Source organism: Mesoplodon bidens, assembly GCF_964165515.1.
Source record: "Mesoplodon bidens genome assembly, chromosome: 1".
NCBI lineage: Eukaryota > Metazoa > Chordata > Mammalia > Artiodactyla > Ziphiidae > Mesoplodon > Mesoplodon bidens.
Genome location: NC_138176.1, coordinates 193,784,013 through 193,806,967, shown reverse-complemented (window position 1 = coordinate 193,806,967; position 22,955 = coordinate 193,784,013). Strand labels below are relative to the sequence as shown.

Sequence of the window (22,955 nt, the reverse complement as noted above, 5' to 3'; positions counted from 1 at the left end):
ATTCCTGCCTTTCAAGATGATGGAGCATCTGGCAGTCAGGGGTACTGTCAACACAGGATACTCAGCCAATACCCCATGTCTTGCCCAGGTTGCTTTCCTGAAGTTGCTAAGCCATCGCTACCTTGGACAACTTATGAGAAGATGTCAACTGCTATCAATTAGGTTTCAGCACAACTGCTTCCTTATAATTCATATTTTTTGCTCCCCACTTAGGCTACAATTTCCATTGTCCATATGGATACACTTCATGCCATCACTTTTCTCAGAAACCTCTCTGGATTCCAATCCCAGAGTAAAAGCCAAAGACTTAAGATGATCCTGAAGGCTCTAAGGTACCTCTCTGAGCTCCTCACTGATTCCAGCTCACGGCATTTCCACTCCTCCTGGGCATCTTCATTGCTGCCTCTTTTACCTCCTATAAGGCCCTACACTTAGAATTACTCCTCACCAACACTTCTTACCCCTCTTCCCTGCTTTAGTCTTCTACTTAGCATGAGACCTATTTTACTTATTTATCTGTCTCCTCCAGTGAAATGGAAGCATGCTCCAAGAGGGCTGAGTTTTTGTCTGTCTTATCCACTGCTGAATCCTCGGGGTCTGGGTCTGAGCTTGGGAGAGAACAGACACTCTCCCAGCATTCAGCAATGGAAAAAATGAACAATAAAGATCTGTTTACTTCTCCAACTTCTCTTTATCCTCATTTCATCCTCTTCCTGTGAGAACAGACTCCTTGTTCTGCATTCATCCCCTTTCACTCCTCTCCCCAGCTCTTGAACACAAATCCACACATTTATTAACAAGAGATAGTATTACTGAGCAATGCTCTGTGCCAGGGACAATGTGCAATGATTTCTTACATGCTTTTGCAGTAGATACTGCTAGAATTTAAAATGTTCACATTAGGGAGCTGAGATTCGCAGAGATAAAGTGAGCTTTCCCAAAGTCCCACAGCTTACAAATGGTGAAACTAGGACTTGAACCCAGGTCTCTGACTTTGGAGTCAGCATATTTACCCTCTGGGTGAGCCTGTCTCATATTAGGAGGCTATTGCACCCTCTCTGGTCAATTGGGGATCCAGATTTTCCTCACCTCTTTATCCTGGACTCATACTCTATCTTCTGTTTGGTCATTTCCTGCTTCAGGCTGGACACTAAACTATGCAGTGCGCTGTGGTTGCTGGTCTGGCCAACAAAGGTCTCACTGTTGTCGCTGCTGCTGGTGGCACGACTACTTCGACCGCCCACACTCCTCCGGTCACTTTTGTTTTCATAGTCCCCGGGGTGGGAAAGGTCGTCCTGCGGGGGCCCATCCAAAACGGGGTCCTCAAAGTTCCCACCGTAAAAGTCTTGTTCCGGGCAGGTGGTGGTGGAGGAGCGGCAGGAGTTGGAGTTCTCAGGGAGGGAGATTTCACAGGAGGAAGTGGACCAGGTGGCACTGTCGACGCTCTGCTTGTCGTCAAGGCTCATCACAGAGAACTGTTGGTGGACGTTGTCATAGGTGGAGAGTCTATTGTGCTGGCCTGACTCTCCAGCTTGCTCTTTCTGCTTGTTATCCCTCAGGGTCACGTAGCCATTGGGCAGCCAGCTCATGCTGCGACCATTCACGGGGTTCCCGAGGGTATCTGAGTTCAAAATGCCCATCCGCACCGTTCCATTCTGTACACTGTGGGTGCCCATTTTGGTACCAGACCCCTTCAGGGAAGAGGTCCTTCTGGCCTGTAAGCTCCCATTGGGAGTGGTTTGGGCTTTCTCAAGTCCTTCTGCATTACTGCTGCTGAAGGACCCATTGGTGACTATCCCACTGCCCTTATTGAAGGCGGGATTCTTTTTGACCATGAGAGGGGGGCTCCTAGAGACATCCAGCTTGTGAACGCTGTTCCTTGGGCTGTTGGTTTTGCTGCCTGATAGAGCTGTGGGGGATCCGTTATCCATGCTGCTTCTCTGGGGAGACTCAGACTTGTCCCAAGAGCACTGCCTTCCAGGACTGTTCTTGGTATTATTGTTCTCCTTGTTCTGTAACTGACCCATGGTGGCTTTCTTCTGAAGGTCGTTGTTGTTGTTGCTCACTCCATCCTGGGGCTTGCTTTGCAACTCTGCATCTTTGGGGAAGAGGCGATCGTGTTTGCTAATCATCATTGACATCAACTGTTGGACCACCACAGTGCCTGGAATTGCATAGAAAACAAAATAGTATGAGTGAAACAGTTTTATTTCTTATTTTGAATGTGACTCTTAAAGAAAGAGTTCAGGTGAACATTCAGCATTATTACTAGCAGTGCCAAACTATATTCTTAATGATGATAATAGCAATATTATCTATAGCAATATTAACTGCTAAAATTTCTTGAGCATTTAACATGAACTATACCAAGCACTTTACTTTTGTTAGTGTAGTTGGATTAAAAAAAATCTATGAATAGATACTGTTCTATCTAACTATCACTGTCTTATGAAAGTTAAGTAACTTAATCAGCATCCCAAAGCTATTAAGGAGAAAATGCAGGGCTTGAACCCAGAATTAATTAGTTCCAAAGACCAGCCTCTTCATTGTCACACATTTCTTGCATGTTTGACATTTAATTATGAAAAATCTTTCTTTGAGGAAGTCACTGTTATCTCTCATTAGACAATTGCCTCAAACTATCAAGACATTTGTAGTGGAATCTCAAAGTGGAACTCTATAAAATCTCTAGTGGATATATGGTCTGTCTTTATAATATAGCAAGACAATGAAGTTCCATACAACTTTTGCTCAGCATTCAAAACCTTCAGGGCATTTTAAGTGACATTAGCCAAAATGGTGTAATAAAGACCTACAAGAATCCTCTCCTCCATAAAAGCAAATGATGAAAATATTCTGAATCATCATTTTCAGAACTTTGGAAATTAAATAAAGGCTTGTTGTAATCTGGAGAGTGGTTATTAAAAAAAATCATTGAATCTCGGTAAAGAACAGCAAGCACTGTGGTATTTTAACTCATCCTATTCCTATCCTCCTCTCTGCAGTGGCCTTGAAAACCAACTGCCCACAATCACAGTGGGAACAAGCAGTCTGACAGCCACTGGAATGGGAAAAGCAGGGTTGGAAATCCTTCAAAGTCCCATTCCCAAAGAATTGTCATTATTTTACTTGTTTGGTGGTTCCCTGGAAGACATCTCTCAAGAGGCTTGTCTTCATTTTATCTAACTAAGAATTTGACCAGAGTAAGCAACACTTTTCTCAAGGCCATTTGTCAAAAACAATTAGGGGCTCTTTCATTTAAAATCATGTTTTGCCTGAAGCAAGTGGACAACAGTTGAAGACAAACAATAGGCTAAACAAAAAGCTTAGAAGGAAAATCTGAGGAAAGAGATTTCCATAGGAGGTGTTGAAAAGCTCTGCTTTATTCCTGAGAATTTAGAAGATTACATGCATGCTTAGGGTTCTGTGCATGCCTAGGGCTATATGAATGCTCAGAAAAGAACTGAGAAGTCCCCAAGCTCTCACCTCTGACTGATCTTGAGGCTCCACACAAAAAGGATCTGAATGCTAAAGCAGAGTTGTAACCTGCCTGGCTGAGTGTTGAAAGTTTGCCCCAACATGCACACAGAGTGTCTTGGTAAAGACTTGGAGACTTATTAGCTATAGTTTTTTAATCTTTGTTCAATCTTTAGCCGACAACTAAGTAAGCCAAGCAGAGACTTCAGTGGCCAAGGATGACAAATAATATAAACTTTAGAGAATTAGTTCAGAAAACTCACTAAAAAACCAAACAACAAACAGCAACAACAACAAAGGGAGGGTAAGAATCTGATATCCAGATTTCCCATATTATTATATTATTTAAAAAATGTATAGTTTTCAAAAAAATAATGCTACATGCAAAAAATAAACAAAGCATGGCCCATATACAAGAAAAAAAAAAAAAAAAACAGACTCTGAGGAAACCCAGACACTGTACTCACTGGTCAAAGACTTTAAATTTGCTATTTTAAATGTTTTTTAATAAACGAAGGAACCAAAGGAAAGTGAGAATAATGTTTCACCAAATATCAATAAAGAGCTTGAAAGTATAGAAAAGAATCAAATAGATATTCTGGAGTTGAACGGTACAATAACTGAAATGAAAAGAATCAGTAGAGGGGATCAACAGCAGACTTGAGCAGGCAGAAGAAAGAATCAGCATACCTGAAGACAACTGTGGTTACCCAGTCTTAGGAACAGAAGGAAGAGAAATAAAGACAAATGAGCAGAGCCTCAGAGACCTGTGGGACACCATCAAGCATACCAGCATAGGCATAATGGTATCCCAGGAGGAGAGTAGAAAGTGCAGAAAGAATATTTGAAGAAATAGTTGCTGGAGTTTGATGAAATTTGATGAAAAATATGAGTCTACACATTCAAGAAGCTCATCAAATTCCAAGCAAGCTAAATGCAAAAGGATCCAGACCTAGACCCATCATATCTTAAACCAAAGACAAAGAGAGAAGCTTGAGAACAGCAAGAGATAACCAACTCATGTATAATGGATTCTCAGTAAGATTATCAGCTGATTTTTCATCATTCTCATTGCCAGAATTATATTATCCAGCAAACAAATGTTTCAAAAATGAGGGACAAATAAGACATTCCTAGCTAAACAAAAACTGAAAGAATTTGCCACTAGCAAATCTGCTCTACAAGAAATATCAACGCTTCAGGGCATTTTAAACAAAGAGACCTTCAAGAAAGAAAATAATTCTCTTACACAAATGAAAATGCTAAGGTTCTCATTTGATCCTCATATTTCTATTATTCACTATAAAGTATGATTAGAAATACCTTACAAGTTTCAGATAGTAAAAACAACTCAGACAACAGTGGATAGAAAGGCTAATCTATCATAAAAAGCAGTAATATTCTTTTTAAAAATTGGTGGATTTATCAGGTTTTATGGCATATTAGCTGAAATCTCAAAATATATTTTCACATATTCCTCACTGACTTACATGCTGGGCTGCTCCCACCCCTTAAAATAGGCCACAACCACTAACTAGGCTTCTAAATTAGTTTCACAACTTTAGGTGTCCCAACCCCTAAGAAATCTTTGTAAAAATTTTATCCATATACCCACAATGAAGCAGTGCAGGCTAACGAAAGCATTAATCATCTTTGCTTTGGCTGGAACTATACTAATGTGGTGTGTTAATTGTGTTTCTTTTATCATGTTGATAAAAGCTCCTAAGAGTAGTCTCTGATAAATAAATACAGGGAAACAAATTTTAGTTAGTAAAGGTAATATTATTTAAAATACTTAAATAAATTCGGTGAAGAAAATGATAAGTGCTTTTGACAATGAAGATATCTACTGAAATAGCTGCTAGTAGCTGTCAGAGAGTAGAAGCCTGACTTGGGATGAGGCCACTCATTAGCTTAAAGCAACACCTGGGCAAGATTTGGCTCTGAATATAATTCAAAGTCAAATTCTGAATAGGAAAATATGTGTTATATTCATCTATATCCTGCACACTTCTGTAATGATTCAAAACTTCTAACATATTTAGATTAGGAATCTGCAGTGTGTTAGGTCTCATGCTGGCCAGTGCTGCTCAAACATTAATGTTCATACAAAATTATCTGGAGATTCTGTTAAAATGTAAATACTGAGTGGGGCATGAGATTTTACATTTCTAACCAGCCCCCAGATGACACCAACAATAACAGAATAGTAACACTGGCAGAGCATAGAGGACCCACCACAGACAGACGTTCTGAATCAGAATTTCAGCAATATTCCCAGATGATTCCTGTGTGTGTTAGAGTTTGTGAAACTGTGTTAGGTGGGAATGTTTCACTTACATCTTCTAAATTTTCTCAGAAGGTTGTGAGATAGGACTTAACGTTTTTCAGATGAGAAAATTGAGATTCAGAGAGGTTACAGTTCTGCCCAGGGTCACACAGATGATAAGTGACCAGGGTGAAATATGATACTTCATCTTCTCACTCCAAATCATGTACTTGTCCAACTATATTTCAGCTGTTGGATTTATTTAATTATTTATTTATTTATTTATTTATTTATTTATTATTGGAGTAAAATTGCTTTACAATGTTGTTAGTTCCTGCTGTACAATGAAGAGAATCAGCTATATGTATACGCTTCCTTTTAGACCTCCCCCCCACTCCCACCATTCCACCCATCTAGGTCATCACAGAGCACCAAACTGAGCTCCCTGTGCTATACAGCAGGTGCCCACTAGCTATTTATTTTATGTAGTGTATTTATCTCAAACCTAATTTCCCAATTCGTCCCACCCTCCCCTTCCCCCCTGTGTCCATATGTCCATTCTCTATGTCTGTGTCTCTATTCTTGCCCTACAAATAGGTTCATCTGTACCATTTTTCTAGATTCCACATATATGCATTAATATATGATATTCGTTTTTCTCTTTCTGGCTTACTTCACTCTGTATGACAGACTCTAGGTCCATCTACAGCTCTCCAAATGACCCAATTTCGTTCCTTTTTATGGCTGAGTAATATTCCATTGTTTATATGTACCACATTTTCTTTTTCCATTCATCTACTGTTGGATATTTAGGTTGTTTCCATGTCCTGGCTACTGTAAATAGTGCTGCAGTGAACACTGAGGTAAATGTGTCCTTTTGAATTATGGTTTTCTCACAGTATATGCCCAGTAGTGGGATTGCTGGGTCACATGCTAGCTCTCTTTTTAGTTTTTTAAGGAACCTCCATACTGTTCTCCAAATTTGCTCTATCAATTTACATTCCCACCAACAGTGCAAAAGGGTTCCCTTTTCTCCACACCTTCTCCAGCATTTATTGTTTGTAGATTTTTGGATGATGGCCATTCTGACCAGTGTGAGGTGATACCTCATGGTAGTTTTTATTTGCTGCACTAATAATTATTTGCATCACTAATAATTAGTGATGTTGAGCAGCTTTTCATGTGCCTCTTGGCCATCTGTATGTCTTCTTTGGTGAAATGTCTATTTAGGTCTTCTGCCCCTTTTTTAACTGGGTTTTTTGTTTTTCCGATATTGAGCTCCATGAACTGTTTATATATTTTGGAGATTAATCCTTTGTCCATTGTTTCATTTGGAAATATTTTCTCCCATTCTGAGGGTTATCTTTTCATCTTGTTTATGGTTTTCTTTTTTTTTTTTTTTTTTTTTGAAGATGTTGGGGGTAGGAGTTTTTTTTTATTAATTAATTAATTTATTTTTGCTGTGTTGCGTCTTCATTTCTGTGTGAGGGCTTTCTCTAGTTGTGGCAAGAGGGGGCCACTCTTCATCGCGGTGCGCGGGCCTCTCACTATCGCGGCCTCTTGTTGCGGAGCACAGGCTCCAGACGCGCAGGCTCAGTAGTCATGGCTCACGGGCCTAGTTGCTCCGCGGCATGTGGGATCCTCCCAGACCAGGGCTCGAACCCGTGTCCCCTGCATTAGCAGGCAGATTCTCAACCACTGCGCCACCAGGGAAGCCCTTGTTTATGGTTTTCTTTGCTGTGCTAAAACTTTTAAGTTTAATTAGGTCCTATTTGTTAATTTTTGTTTTTATTTTCATTACTCTAGGAGTTGGGTCAGAAAAGATGTTGCTGTGGTTTATTTCAAAGAGTGCTTTTCTTATGTTTTCCTCTAAGTGTTATAGTGTCCATCTTAAATTTAGGTCTGTAATCCATTTGGAGTTTATTTTTATGTATGATGTTAGATATCACAAAAACAGAAAATTACAGACCAATATAACTGATGAAAATAGATGCAAAAATCCTCAACAAAAAACCAGCAAACAGAATCCAACAACAAATTAAAAGGATCATACACCATGATCAAATGGAATTTACACCAGGAGTGCAAGGATTCTTCAATATATGCAAAGCAATCAATGTGATACACCATATTAACAAATTAGGGAATAAAAACCATATGATCATCTCAATAGATGCATAAAAAGATTTTGACAAAATTCAACACCCAAAAGCACAGGGAGGTCAACTTGATGCTTTGTGACCACCAAGAGGGGTGAGATAGGGGGGTTGAGAGGAAGACACAAGAGGGAGGGTATATGGGGATATATGTATATATATAGCTGATTCACTTTGTTATACAGCAGAAACTAACACAACATTGTAAAGCAATTATACTCCAATAAAGATGTTTAAAAAACAGACTCCACAGAAAATGAGCATAGAGGGAACCTACCTCTACATAATAAAAGCCGTATATGACAAACCCAGAGCAAATACTCAATGGTGAAAAACTGAAAGCATTTCCACTAAGATCATGAACAAGACAAGGATGTCCACTCTCACCCCTCTTATTCAACATAGTTTTGGAAGTCCTAGCCATGGCAATCAGAGAAGAAAAAGAAATAAAAGGGAATTCAGCACCACTGAACCAGCTTTACAACAAATGCTAAAGGAACTTTTCTAGGCAGGAAACACAAGGGAAGGAAAAGAACTATAATAACAAACACAAAACAAATAAGAAAATGGTAATAGGAACATACATATTGATAATTACCTTAAATGTAAATGGATTAAATGCCCCAACCAAAAGACATAGACTAGCTGAATGGATACAAAACCAAGACCTGTATATATGCTGTCTACAAGAGACCACTTCAGACTTAGGGACACATACAGACTGAAAGTGAGGGGATGGAAAGAGATATTCCATGCAAATGGAAATCAAAAGAAAGCTGGAGTAGCAATTCTCATATCAGACAAAATAGACTTTAAAATAAAGACTATTAAAAGAGATAAAGAAGGACACTACATAATGATCAAGGGATCAATGCAAGAAGAAGATATAACAATTGTAAATATTTATGCACCCAACAGAGGAGCACCTCAATACATAAGGCAAATACTAACAGCCATAAAAGAGGAAATTGACAGTAACACAGTCACAGAAGGGGACATTAACACCCCACTTTAACCAAAGGACAGATCATCCAAAATGAAAATAAATAAGGAAACACAAGCTTTAAATGATACATTAAACAAGATGGACTTAATTGATATTTATAGGACATTCCATCCAAAAACAACAGAATAAACTTTCTTCTCAAGTGCTCATGGAACATTCTCCAGGATAGATCATATCTTGGGTCACAAATCAAGCGTTGGTAAATTTAAGAAAATTGAAATCATATCAAGTATCTTTTCCAACCACAGTGCTATGAGAGTAGATATCAATTACAGGAAAAAGTCTGTAAAAAATACAAACACATGGAGGCTAAACAATACATTACTTAATAACCAAGAGATCACTGAAGAAATCAAAGAGAAAATCAAAAAATACCTAGAAACAAATGACAATGGAGACATGATGACCCAAAACCTATGGGATGCAGCAAAAGCATTTCTAAGAGGGAAGTTTATAGCAATACAATCCTACCTTCAGAAACAGGAAACATCTCAAATAAACAACCTAACCTTGCACCTAAAGCAATTAGAGAAAGAAGAAGAAGAACAACAACAAAAAACCCCAAAGATAGCAGAAGGAAAGAAATCATAAAGATCAGATCAAAAATAAATGAAAAAGAAATGAAGGAAATGATAGCAAAGATAAATAAAACTAAAAGCTGGTTCATTGAGAAGATAAACAAAATTGATGAACCATTAGCCAGACTCATCAAGAAAAAAAGGGAGAAGACTCAAATCAATAGAATTAGAAATGAAAAAGGAGAAGTAACAACTGACACTGCAGAAATACAAAGGATCATGAGAGATTACTACAAGTAACTCTATGCCAATAAAATGGACAACTTGGAAGAAATGACCAAATTCTTATAAATGCTCAACCTGCTGAGAGTGAACCAGGAGAAATAGAAAATCTGAACAGACCAATCAGAAGCACTGAAATTGAAACTATTAAAAATCTTCCAACAAACAAAAGCCCAGAACCAGATGGCTTCACAGGCGAATTCTATCAAACATTTAGAGAAGAGCTAACACCTATCCTTCTCAAACTCTTTCAAAATATAGCAGAGGGAGGAACACTCCCTAACTCATTATATGAGGCCACCATCACCCTGATACCAAAACCAACAAAGATGTCACAAAGAAAGAAAACTACAGGCCAATATCACTGATGAACATAGATGCAAAAATCCTCAACTCAATATTAGCAAATGGAATCCAACAGCACATTAAAAGGATCATACACCATTATCAAGTGGGGTTAATCCCAAGAATGCAAGGATTCTTCAATATATGCAAATCAATCAATGTGATACACCATATTAACAAATTGAAGGAGAAAAACCATATGATCACCTCAATCGATGCAGAGAAAGCTTTCGACAAAATTCAACACCCATTTATGATAAAAAGCCTCCAGAAAGTATGCATAGAGGAAATTTTCCTCAACATAATAAAGGCCATATATGACAAACCCCACAGCCAACATGGTCCTCAATGGTGATAAACTGAAACCATTTCCACTAAGATCAGGAACAAGACAAGGTTGCCCACTCTCACCACTCTTATTCAACATAGTTTTGGAAGTTTTAGCCACAGCAATCAGAGAAGAAAAAGAAATAAAAGGAATCCAAATCGGAAAAGAAGAAGTAAAGCTGTCACTGTTTGCAGATGACATGATACTATACATAGAGAATCCTAAAGATGCTACCAGAAAACCGCTAGAGCTAATCAATGAATTTGGTAAAGTAGCAGGATACAAAATTAATGCACAGAAATCTCTGGCATTCCTATACACTAATGATGAAAAATCTGAAAGAGAAATTAAGGAAACACTCCCATTTACAACTGCAGCAAAAAGAATAAAATACCTAGGAATAAACCTACATAAGGAGACAAAAGACCTGTATGCAGAAAACTATAAGACACTGATGAAAGAAATTAAAGATGATACAAACTGATAGAGAGATATACCATGTTCTTGGATTGGAAGAATCAACATTGTGAAAATGATTATACTACCTACAGCAATCTACAGATTCAATGCAATCCCTAACAAACTACCTCTGGCATTCTTCACAGAATTAGAACAAAAAAATTTACAATTTGTATGGAAACATAAAAGGCCCCGAGGAGCCAAAGCAATCTTGAGAAAGAAAAATGGAGCTGGAGGAATCAGGCTACCTGACTTCAAGCTATACTATGGTATAGTTTGGTATCTGTATAAAAACAAAAATATAGATCAATGGTATGGGATAGAAAGCCTAGAGATAAACTCACACACACATCGTCACCTAATTTATGACAAAGGAGCCAAGAATATACAATGGAGAGAGAGACAGCCTCTTCAATAAATGGTGCTGGGATAACTGGCCAGCTACATGTAAAAGAATGAAATTAGAACAGCTGCTGGATTTAAGACTTTAGTAATAATAAGAAACTCGGTGTTATTCTAAATAAGAAACTAAATAAAAGACAGCTATCTACTGAATCATCAATTATGATGGAGTTGTCGAAGAAAAAAGACTGAATGAAATTAATGGTATTATATATCTATCTTTTCTCTTTTAGTAACTTCTGAATTTGTCATCCTATTTTCAATGTATGTAGCAGTGAATCTGAAGAAAACATTTTAGCATCTTTAAAATGACTGTCAACACTGACACCATCATGTACTGTGTTTGAAGACAACTGTTTCACTATTTGCCCATATGACAGATATACTTTCAAACGTTAGCAGCCTCTGTTATATATGGCTCTGTCTAGTATTTTGGGGAAATAGAGCTTTCCCCATCACTGGAATATTAACATTTGAAATATCACTGCTTTTTTTTTATATATTAATATAAACAATGTATTTATTTTTTAAACAATCAAAGTAGGGAGAAGAGGTGCACTGTTCACATTTTTGCAAACACTTTTAATATTTTTAAGACCAACTTATGGAAGATAACTGGATTTAATATTTTTAAGACTGGCTTGTAGAAGATAACTGGATTCTCATATCAGTTATGTAGCAATTTAGAAACATCACAGCTTTTTATCACAGTTGTGAAATGTGTGGGGCATTTAATTAATTGAAGGGCTTCCCTGGTGGCGCAGGGGTTGAGAGTCCGCCTGCCGATGCAGGGGACACAGGTTCGTGCCCCGGTCCGGGAAGATCCCACGTGCTGCGGAGCAGTTGGGCCTGTGAACCATGGCCGCTGAGCCTGCGCATCCGGAGCCTGTGCTCCGCAACGGGAGAGGCGACAACAGTGAGAGGCCCGCGTACCAGGAAAAAAAAAAAAAATGGCAGCATTTTTCAGCTCAGGTACTCTAAGGCTCCGAGCAACACCAGGGAGATGCTGTACTTTAATTAATTGAAAAGAGATATCCTCAAGGTCTCCATGATGAAATATGTGAACAACTATGCCAGTGCATACCTGCCATGATTATAGAGTGAGTGTCAGATCCCTAGAGATTTAGAAATATATTTCTATTACCTTGGAAGGCTTTGCTTTCATCTAGTTTCCAGAATAGTAAACGGCAATCATTTCTTGCAAAGTGACTTCCTTTCAATTTTTATAACCATTTAGGACAGACTGGCCTGGTGGTAATAATGATGTATGTGTCATCATATGCACTATCTTTTTTTCCTTTTTATTCTACCCTCTCTGTCATTCTCTTCCTTAGAATGCTAATAAAAAATATGAAGCCTAAATAAATGAGGTCAGAGTAGTTATAATCACCTGTCCATTCTGAAGAGTCCAAGCAGATTTGGGAGTCCCACTGGACTACATGTTCCAACAATTCCCCAGGCTCATATAATTTAATACAGGTTGAATTTAAATACCATATTACGGGGCACTTTTTTTCATAAGTACTGGATAAGAATTCAATTTTCCTTTGAAGGTGCCTAGGCACTTTAAAATACATATGTATGGCAGCATTCTATTGAAATGTAGATTCAGTTTGTATTTTTTGCAATACATTACCTTGTACATGTCTCATTTTGCACATGTACAAGATATCTGTGAGGTACATGATAAATTTGGACAAATGACAGTCCTTTAATCACCACCTAATCATTATATAGATAATTCCCTTGTGCCCCTTTGTAGCCAGTCCCCTATCCATGGCAACCACTGATTTGCTTTCTGTCACTACAGTTTTTTTCTTTTCTAGAATTTCATATAAATGTAATTATACAGTATGAAGTCTTTTGTGTCTAGGCATTATTCACTTAGCATAATGCTTTTGTCATTTATCCATATTGTTATCCATATATCAGTAGTTCATTCTTTTTATTGCTGAGTAGAATTCCATTTCATGGATGTATCAAAACTTGTTTATCTATTCAGTAATTGAAGGACAATTGATCAGTCTTTAGATTGGAGCTATTATGAATAAAGTTGACATAAACATTGACTATAAGTCTTAGGGGAACATATGTTTTCTTTTTTATCACACTGCTTTATTTAATTTGGAAAAAAATATCTTTAAATTGTGTTGGACTTTTTTTGCTATACAGTTAGGGGTTTGAAGATAAGTTGGATTTTTTTTACACTTATAGGCTTTATTTTGATCCATGTCCTTTTGAATTGCATAGTTTCTAATGTGAAACCTTTAGAGCAGTTTTAGGTTTTTAACAGTTTTAGATTCCATTGATGAACCAATATTGACACATTATTATTATTAACTAAAGTCCACAGTTTATATTAGAAATCACTCGTTGTGAGATCTCAGTTTTGACAAATGCATAATATCATGTATCCACCATTACAGTATCATATAGAATAATGTTTCATGGCCCTAAAAATCCTTTGTGCTCCAACTATTCCTCCTTCTTTTCTTCCCCAAACCTCTATTGAATCATTAAGATTTCTTTTAAAAACTTTATATAGAGATTGTAACTTTTAACATTATCACCAAGGTAATACCTTTCTGAGGGCTCGATACAATGTCTCAATGTCAGGGTTTTCTACTCTGGTTGTGGGAAACACAATTATTTCAAGCTTGGTGTAAGGCCCAGGAATGGCTCAGAGTACTGATTTCTGGTACTCTCTTCCAGAAAGTAGCGTAGAGTCCTCTCGTGCAAGCATAAATCAATTCTTAGGCAATGACTTGAGGGATACCCTCTGCAGATCTCTGAACAATCTCTATGTCTAGTTCTCTCTTTTCTGCTGCTTAATGAGTTTTCCATCCTCTAATCTCACTCTTTTAGCTCAACAAGACCTGCACATCAACAGTACTATTGATGGCCACAGGTAAGAAAAGTACTCAAGGAGTGAGGCCTGCTGGAAATAAACAGAAGTAACAGTTCATTGTGGAAAAGAATTTGAGGCATTTTGTAATACAGAAAACAAGAATTTCTTCATGTTTCAACCCAAGGTAAATAAGCAGTATTATCTTACAGAGGCCCATATTTTCTGCCTCTTGAAATTCATCAAATAAAACCAGAATTAATAAAAATACATTAACTTAAAATAGTAACTATTTGAATTTTCTGAAAATTACATTGGACTCAAAAAGTGAATTAGAATTTTTTCCCATTTTTATGTGATACTTTGCAGATGACTTATGGAAGTTCCATTTATTCTTATAAAACTCCTAAGGATTCATTTGGTAAGTTATGCTTAGTAAACTCCAGATAAAATGCCTGACTCCCAAAGAGGAGTTTTTGTATTTGAAGAACTTGAGTCCATGAATGGAGTTACCATGGATTCACTTATTTCCCAGTTTCCTCACAGGAGGATAGGTTCAGGACAACAAAGGGACAGTTCTATTGATGAGGGTGTAAGATAATAATTTACTTACCCTCCATAATGGTCAAAGGATCTTCCACTTTGGGGCGCAGGATATTAGGGCCAAAGACAGTGGCCAAGTTCTGCACACTCATTTTGTTAATTCCTGAATAGGACTGTACTTCATCCAAGAACCTGTTGGGTGCAAGAGTATGAACAAAACACAATGGGATCAAACTTGTTAGTGGAAGAAAATGGGTTATCAGGAAATTTATGAAGTGGAGTACATTCAAAGATGATTATGGACAAAAATTCTTTAGGAATTCAAACATCTTTCTGTCAATGTGCAGAATGTAGATTGCAAATTATTAAGGATCAAACTCATAAAGGATCATATCAAATATCTGCTCTGGCCTGGCTTGGCTTGGTTTCCCTGTCAGTCACAGGAATAAAAGAGTGTTTGGATAATGCTAATGTGGACTTGAGATTCAAGAATATGAATTTCTTTCCAATCCTTAAATAAAATATTAAATATATATACATATATTTAATTTAAGAACTATAAATAAGATTGTCTGGTACAATCTCTTATTTCAGAGAGGAGGAATCAACTCTCTTTGTGGAGTAATTTGTGAGCTTCAAATTTATAGTCTATTAAAAAATGAGATCAAACATGGTTTAAAATAAAACCTCAGTTCTACTGATATGGAAAATAGCAAGCAAAAATTGTTTTAACTTGTTACATGCTAAAGAATTAGAGGCATGAAATAGCCCTTTCCCCAAATGATTTTTTTTAAAACATCTTTATTGGAGTATAATTGCTTTACAATGGTGTGTTAGTTTCTGCTTTATAACAAAGTGAATCAGTTACACATATACATATATCCCCATATCTCTTCCTTCTTGTGTCTCTCTCCCTCCCACCCTCCCTATCCCACCCCTCTAGGTGGTCACATAGCACTGAGCTGATCTCCCTGTGCTATGTGGCTGCTTCCCTCTATCCTCAAATGATTTTAATAGCAGAGATTGTTTTTGTAATTTTTCAGCTTTTCTTCATTTCCCATCCCCTCTTTGTTTCTACAAGAACTTCTATTAATTCATGGCTTACTAATTGTACTAATGAGATAAAGAAGTGATGAAAAAAATTTAACCTATTCTATGTGTTATTTAAAATAATATATTTTATTATGTGTCAGTCGTGATAACTTATTAAACTCTCAAAGCATCTCTGTGAGGTAAATACCATTATCTCCGTTTTACAGGTTAGACACATGAGGCACCAGAGAGGTAAGAATCTTCTCCAAGGACACAGAGTTTGCAGAGCTGAGATCTGAATCCAGGTGATCTGACGCTAGAGTCTGAAATCTTGATTACTATACCATGAGTTTTAAAAAAGGTGCCGTTTGGGAATTCCTTGGTGGTCCAGTTGTTAGGACTCCATGCTTTCACTGCCGTTAAGATACCACAAGCGTGGCCAAAAATAAAAATAAAAAAGTGCCTATTTCCACATGTTCACTACTGTTATACAGTCTAATTATAGCAAAACTGAAGGGCAAAAAGTCAAACTACTATTTCTTTTTTTTTTTTTTTTTTTTTTTTTTTTTTGAGGTATGCGGGCCTCTCACTGTTGTGGCCTCTCCCGTTGCGGAGCACAGGCTCCGGACGCGCAGGCTCAGCGGCCATGGCTCACGGGCCCAGCCGCTCCGCGGCATGTGGGATCTTCCCAGACCGGGGCACGAACCCGTGTCCCCTGCATCGGCAGGCGGACTCTCAACCACTGCGCCACCAGGGAAGCCCCAAACTACTATTTCTTATTTGAAATAGCTGAAATTAAAAGTCTGCTTTAAATGTGTTAAGAGAAGTTAAGGTTTTCTATTGTGGAGATAAAGACTTGCAATACTGTTCTCCAAAAAGCCTTTCTTTCCCTTTTACTTAAGAGACTGTCACCTTTTTTTCATCCACTACAATAGCTTGAATTAGTTCAAAAACTTGGGATGGGACCCTTCTATGTTAATAAGTCTATCTTATCAGTGAAACTATTTCTTGCTTTTTCAAACTCTGAAAACTAAGGTCTTGTTTGTTTCCTGAATGCTAACCATCACCAGAAAAATTATGGCAGGAGGTTCTGGAATTCCTACTCAATTACAGCTGACAATGAACTCCACAGTGTTTGGCATTAGTCTTAAACTCCATAATTCCCAGTCAGCTGTACATTTATCTAATCATGATGCAAAAAACACATGTAAATGATGCACTGTACTGAATTAAAATTTTTAATTTTATTTAAAAATGGACTGGGAAACTATCGTTTAAAATACTTTACAATGACCTGTAGTGCCAATCATTAATCTCTTTATTTAAATTTAATATGTTTCATGTAAATCAACTATACTCCAAAAAAATTAAAAAAGATAAATTTAATATGTTTCAATAGTACATACTTGATTTCTTAAATAGGGGCACAGACATGGTACATAGCATCCCTGACATTAAACATGGTCATTGAGAGAGAGCTTTATGAAGCACAATTATTGTTCTAGCAGAATTGAGTTACAATGCTTTTTTCAATGTCTTGAGAGAAATGGAAAAAATTAATATTAACATTCACTATATGTATAAATGTATAGGTATATAAAATTTAAAATATACTTTAATTTTTAAAACAGCTGTGTGAAATATGTGTTTTCACTACCCTTTTACCTATTAGGATCTTTAGTGTCAAAGAGGATAAGAAAATTGCATAAAGACACGTAAGTAGTCAGTGGTAGAATATGGACTCCCGGGCAGATCTTTCTCATGCCAGGATACATGCTCCTTCTGTTAAACAATGGTACATGGTACATGTATAAACAACCTTGATGGAAGTTCAAAGCAACATATCTTTAATATGTAGAGGTCAGAGAGACTTCAGAAACAGCAAATTGCAAAATCAAACAATTTTAGTGCTCAGAGAAACTTTTGAAAACACCTTGTCAAGGGCTTCCCTGGTGACGCAGTGGTTAAGAATCCCCCTGCCAATGCAGGGGACACGGGTTCAAGCCCTGGTCTGGGAAGATCCCACATGCCACGGAGCAACTAAGCCCATGTGCCACAACTACTGAAGCCTGTGCACCCTAGATCCCATGCTCCGCAAAAAGAGAAGCCACCTTGATGAGAAGCCCACGCACCACAACGAAGAGTAGCCCCCACTAGCCTCAGCTAGAGAAAGGCCACGGCAGCAACGAAGACCCAACGCAGCCAAAAATAAATAATAAATAAATAAATTTATTTAAAATAAAGAAATCACCTTGTCAAACCTCAGTTTTATAGAGGCCAACACTGGAGCTCAGAGCAGTTAAGTGATTTTTATTCACTGTCAAAAGTAAATTAGTGTCAGGCTAAATACAGTCTTCTTAAATTTAGTTTTGTCGTTAGGACAATTCTTACCCGCAAATATACTTGAGAAGGTTGTAATTGACCACTGGCAAGCTCTTCACCTGCTTTGCTAATCCTTTAACACCCTGAATATAAAGAAGAGAATAAATGTTATCTAAGTGTTGGCCTTGGAATTGAAGCACATGGAAAATAGGCATACAGGCTTTTTTTTTTAGTTAGTTTCACATATTACTAGTGAAGGATACTGTCTTGAAAACTTGCCACTATCACAGAAAACATTTCAGAAATATTTTCAAAAGATGTGAGAGCATTTCAAATATCTCTATAAGCACTATTTGTGGAGAAACATGTTTAAGTGAAGCTCTTTTAACGTTTTTAACATTTGTTCACAATTGACTGAAAAGGGAAGATTGCCTTATTTGTAATAAGGTTGTTTGAGGGAAAAAGTAGCTTTAATATAGTGAGAGTCCTTCCGATTTTTAGCATTTGGGGGCAAAGTGGCAAAGAGTGCTGATTTCACTTATTCATCTGTACTTTTCTTTTTGATCAGAGAGAGGATTAAAAATGGGACCTGCGTTGTGTGTGTAAAATCTAAATATGTGTGATGTCAATACTTAGAATAGTGGAAAACAATCCAAGCATGGGGCAAAGGAAACTTTACAGATTAAAGACTAAGAACACTGACCAAAAACCCAAACAAAAGCTTTTTAAGAAATAAATGCATGGACTTACAGCTTCCTCTTCCTTGCTGAGCAGTTTGGCACAAGACAAAAAATCCTCATACTGGGCATAAGGAATAACCGGTTCTGGGAGTTCTCGGAGATACAGTTTAAGAAGTGATGCCACTGTGTGTACATCTGTGTTGCTGTGGAGGTAGAAGTGTAAAGAGTTTCTACAGAGTGAACTTCATCCCATTAGGTTAATTTTTTCATCAAGTATACATCTAAGAATCAGACTTCTAAATGAGTTGACAATTGAATTAGTCAATCCAGCTTTCAAGAAACACATACTTGGGTAACACCTATTAGACGCTACCACAGGTGGAAAAGAGAGGGACCCAGAGAGACACTTGGAATCCTCAGTGTGGTTTGAAAATATTCAAAAGTGCAAGCATTTTTCTTTTGTGTGTATTTGATGTTAAGCAAAAGTGTTACTTTTCTAAAACAATGAGAATATATATACCAGATTTAAAATAAAATATAATACAATGCACCAAAAAACACCCAATCTACATATGTGTGTCTCTATGTATTCAATGTCAAACTTAATTACTTATAGATCCTAACTTCATTTCTTATTCTTTAGAAGACATTGGTGATTGGTTATAGACACCTGAAGTTTAGTATGTTTTAACTGTTTAAGAAAAACTCACTTTGAAGATGATTGATCTCAGAATGATTGCTTGTCTGATATTCTAAGATAGTTGGTGACCCTTCGAGTCTTCTAGAAAGAAAAGGGAAGTGCTACAAAAATAAACACAGAAAACTTAACATGCCCTTTGTGTAAAATTTATTTTTATTCTCTGCTGAATACCAGAGTGATAGGATAATTTACTGAAATATTAATTTATATTTTGTTCTCTGTATCTCTCTGTTAATCCATGAAGATGGCTGACAGTAGAGGCAGGAGGAGGCAGTTGGTTTGGGTTTGTTCTGTTTTCCTTTGCTTTGTTTTTGGGGTGAGGAACAAAAGCGTGGGAAGGAGAGTGGTGGTCAGGGAGTGAAAGGTCAATTGATTCCCAAGAAGTGGGAAGAGTGGTGGTGAGCAAAGTCAGGGATTCTGTAAGTGGTGGGAACAAACACTCCAATCCCAGACTCTGCTGCAGGAAGTGACAAGTCGCTGAGGGGTATTCCTTCAGAAGCTGGGATACAGGCACCAGGATTTCCTGCCTCAGTGACAATTCTCTTGCCCCAAGGGTGACATAAAAGCAGAGCTGACTTCACAAATCTACATGGGCTGGGACAATGGGCATCTCAGTTCTCAATTTTGGACTCTTAGGTTGATTTCCTCAACTGTCTCCTACATAACCTCTCTGTAACAGGCCTTATAGAAAACACAGTGGCCAGGACCCTAAGGGGTTATAAAAAGGAATATTCTAGGCTGCTCATAATTTATAATCTAGTGGGAGTAGGAGACAGAAAGTAGATAATAGCACAAATATATAATTACAAATTGTGGTGAGTAGTAATAAGGAAACATTTGGGGTGTCATCTAATAACAAGAAAGGACTAATCCAGGGGTTGGAGGGCTTCTCTGAAGAAATGATGTTCAGGGTAAGATCTGAGGGGGTGTATGAATGAACTAAATGAGAGTCAAGAATAAAAGAAGTCATTCCGATTAAAGCAAGGCACGTAAACAGAGCCCAAAGTGGGAGGGAGTGTCCTGTCCTTGAGGAGCTGACAAAAGGCTAAGGGAGAAAGAGCTCAGAGGATGAGGTCTGAGCAGATGGGAGCATCCTCATGGACCATAGGACTTCATCTACCTTGGAATCAGGGCAAGGGCTGAGGTTTTCCATTTTAACATCAGAGTCAGTCAGAGCTGGTATATTGTCCACCCTTTTTCAGATGCTAAAATGATGGAGGTGATTTGATAGGGCCTGTCTCTAATCAATTTTATTCTTTTCATAATTACAGAAATAAATTTTTTTCTCTTAAATTTCTGAACTGATAGACAACACAGAGGCTAGTAAAGAACATAAAAATCATGTCTCTGGGACATCTTGAAAACTATTCAAGTTCATTCGTTTCTAAAAATACTTTCCTAAATTCTTTTTAAAGATATATAAAATAATCTCAGTGGTAAAGCAAAAAAAGACCCTAGTTTTTTTCTTTTATTGTAAATTGCTATATTTCATGCAATCCAAAACCCTTCTGTGTTTCTCTTGGTATGTCATGAAGCACCTGACCCTTGAAGGCACAGTCATCAGCAGTAGCAAAACCACAACCTGAGGCAGGATATGCAATGCAATCAAATATTACAATAAACGATTTCCATCTTTTTATTCCACTCTATCCAATCCACTCTAATCAAACCCAATCCATGACTGGGTCGTTGGGTTGTGTTGCCTTCAAATTCAATGACTATTTTGTTAAAGTTATAGAAAGACACAGAAAGGAATACAAAAATAAAATATAAAATAAGTAGAATTTCAATATATGGTGTATGTTATGTATAATTTGTATGACTATATAAATAGAATATACAAAAATATTTATGAATTAAATGCAATAAATTAATGAAACAATAATGATAAAAAAGAAATATTTATTTAACAAGAAATCTGTTTTAGTGTCTCAATGCTGGACTATTCATTACATTGCCTGTCCCCAAGCACAGTGTTTTTCATGTAACTTGCCTGATACTGTATTATTTTGCTTCTAATGAAGTTGAGCTGTAGTACCGAGGACGTTTGAGCACTAGATGGCATGATTGCAAAGTAAAACTAATTGAGATGGTGTGAAAATTGTGAAGGATGAAAGGCTGCAGAATCATTTTTCATCCACAGCAATTTTCTTAGCACCAAAGCTGCAGTAATGCTCCAAGAATAGATATATTTGCGCTATGAATCAAGGTAAGAGATGTGGACTATGATGATTATTTTATTCCTTCTCTAAAGTGATACATTACATTAGTTTCTAGCATTATAAGTATATACCCATACACTGTTGGTTATATAAAAATGGTAAGGAAAAAATAACCGAATATATTTTCTTTTTTATTTCAATTAACAAAGGTTATTACATTTTTGGCTTAAAGGTAACAACTTAAAATTTTTTGACTGTTTCTGAGGGGCTTTACTAAGCTTAGGTTATTTTGTAAAAATAGAGACTTTTCCATTTTCCTAGCATTCTCATTTTTGGCTTTGTCCTTTCCCACCGAATGGAAGAAATCAATCATTTCTGGGAAGACTTGAACACATTTGCCAGTTCCAGTTCACCTCAAGAGGCTCACAGTCCATCCACCCCAATTGCCAGCATGCTACTCACTGAAAGGGGAAATCTGATGTTTCTCTGAAAATTTTCTTTGTATATCCATTCTACAAAATAACAACCTTCTGCACCTACCTCTACAGACTTGTATCTCTTACTGAAAACCCACTACTTTGCCTGATTAATATTTGCTTTAGTATGTACAGCCAGTTAAGTAGATATCAATGTGATGTGTTAATTGCCCAAAGTACCTAGTGGGATGTGCTGTCTTTGCCTCAGAGAAATACATCATGTTCTTCAGCAAAGTGAAGTGAAGTGACTATATTGTAGCAAAAGTTGATGCACAATGGAGAATTAAAATCCCTAAACTGGTTAATAATAATAATAATGATGACAACAACAGTAGCAGCAGCACACTTCTACACACATCTCTCCTTGTCTCAGGCCCTCACAGCTGTCCAGTGAGTAGGTCCTGTTATTAACTCCATTTAGGTACACGAACAGGAAACTGCACTGACAGAACATGCCTTGGGGCTAATTGCTGAGATATGAGAGGTTTTAAAGTCACACTAGTTTGGGGCTTCCCTGGTGGCGCATTGGTTGAGAATCCGCCTGCCAATCCAGGGGACACAGGTTCGTGCCCCAGCCTGGGAGGATCCTGCATGCCGCGGAGCGGCTGGGCCCGTGAGCCATGGCCGCTGAGCCTGCACGCCCGGAGCCTGTGCTCCGCAACGGGAGAGGCCACAACAGTGAGAGGCCCGCGTACCGCAAAAAAAAAAAAGTCACACTCATTTGGTAGAAATTCAAAACTACTTGCTAATATAAATTCATTATCTAGACCTCAGGTCTCCTTCACCCACCTGGTGGTAGAATCTGTTTTCAGAAATTAAGATATATAATCATGCACATCCTATCCAATGATAGCAAAGAGGCAGAGACAGGCCCAGGAATCCTGAGTAAAAGAGCTATCAGGCCAGAAGATATTCTGTAGTATATGTCCCTTAATTGATCAACATATGGGGTT

General features: G+C 37.5%; 1 protein-coding gene across 2 annotated transcripts in view; it reads right to left on the bottom strand.

The window, feature by feature from the left end:
* Positions 1 to 22,955, bottom strand: part of ARHGAP24 (Rho GTPase activating protein 24) — a 509,032-nt gene that overhangs the window by 5,281 nt on the left and 480,796 nt on the right. Inside the window, exons 6-10 of one of the 2 annotated variants that reach the window (XM_081250897.1) lie at positions 18,735 to 18,867; positions 18,054 to 18,127; positions 17,328 to 17,444; positions 14,701 to 14,822; positions 1,090 to 2,164 (exon numbers count right to left, since the gene is read on the bottom strand). In XM_081250897.1, coding sequence (XP_081107023.1) covers positions 1,090 to 2,164; positions 14,701 to 14,822; positions 17,328 to 17,444; positions 18,054 to 18,127; positions 18,735 to 18,867 — 1,521 coding nt within the window. The remainder of the gene's footprint in view (positions 1 to 1,089; positions 2,165 to 14,700; positions 14,823 to 17,327; positions 17,445 to 18,053; positions 18,128 to 18,734; positions 18,868 to 22,955) is intronic. The other variant, XM_081250898.1, reaches the window with a different exon arrangement.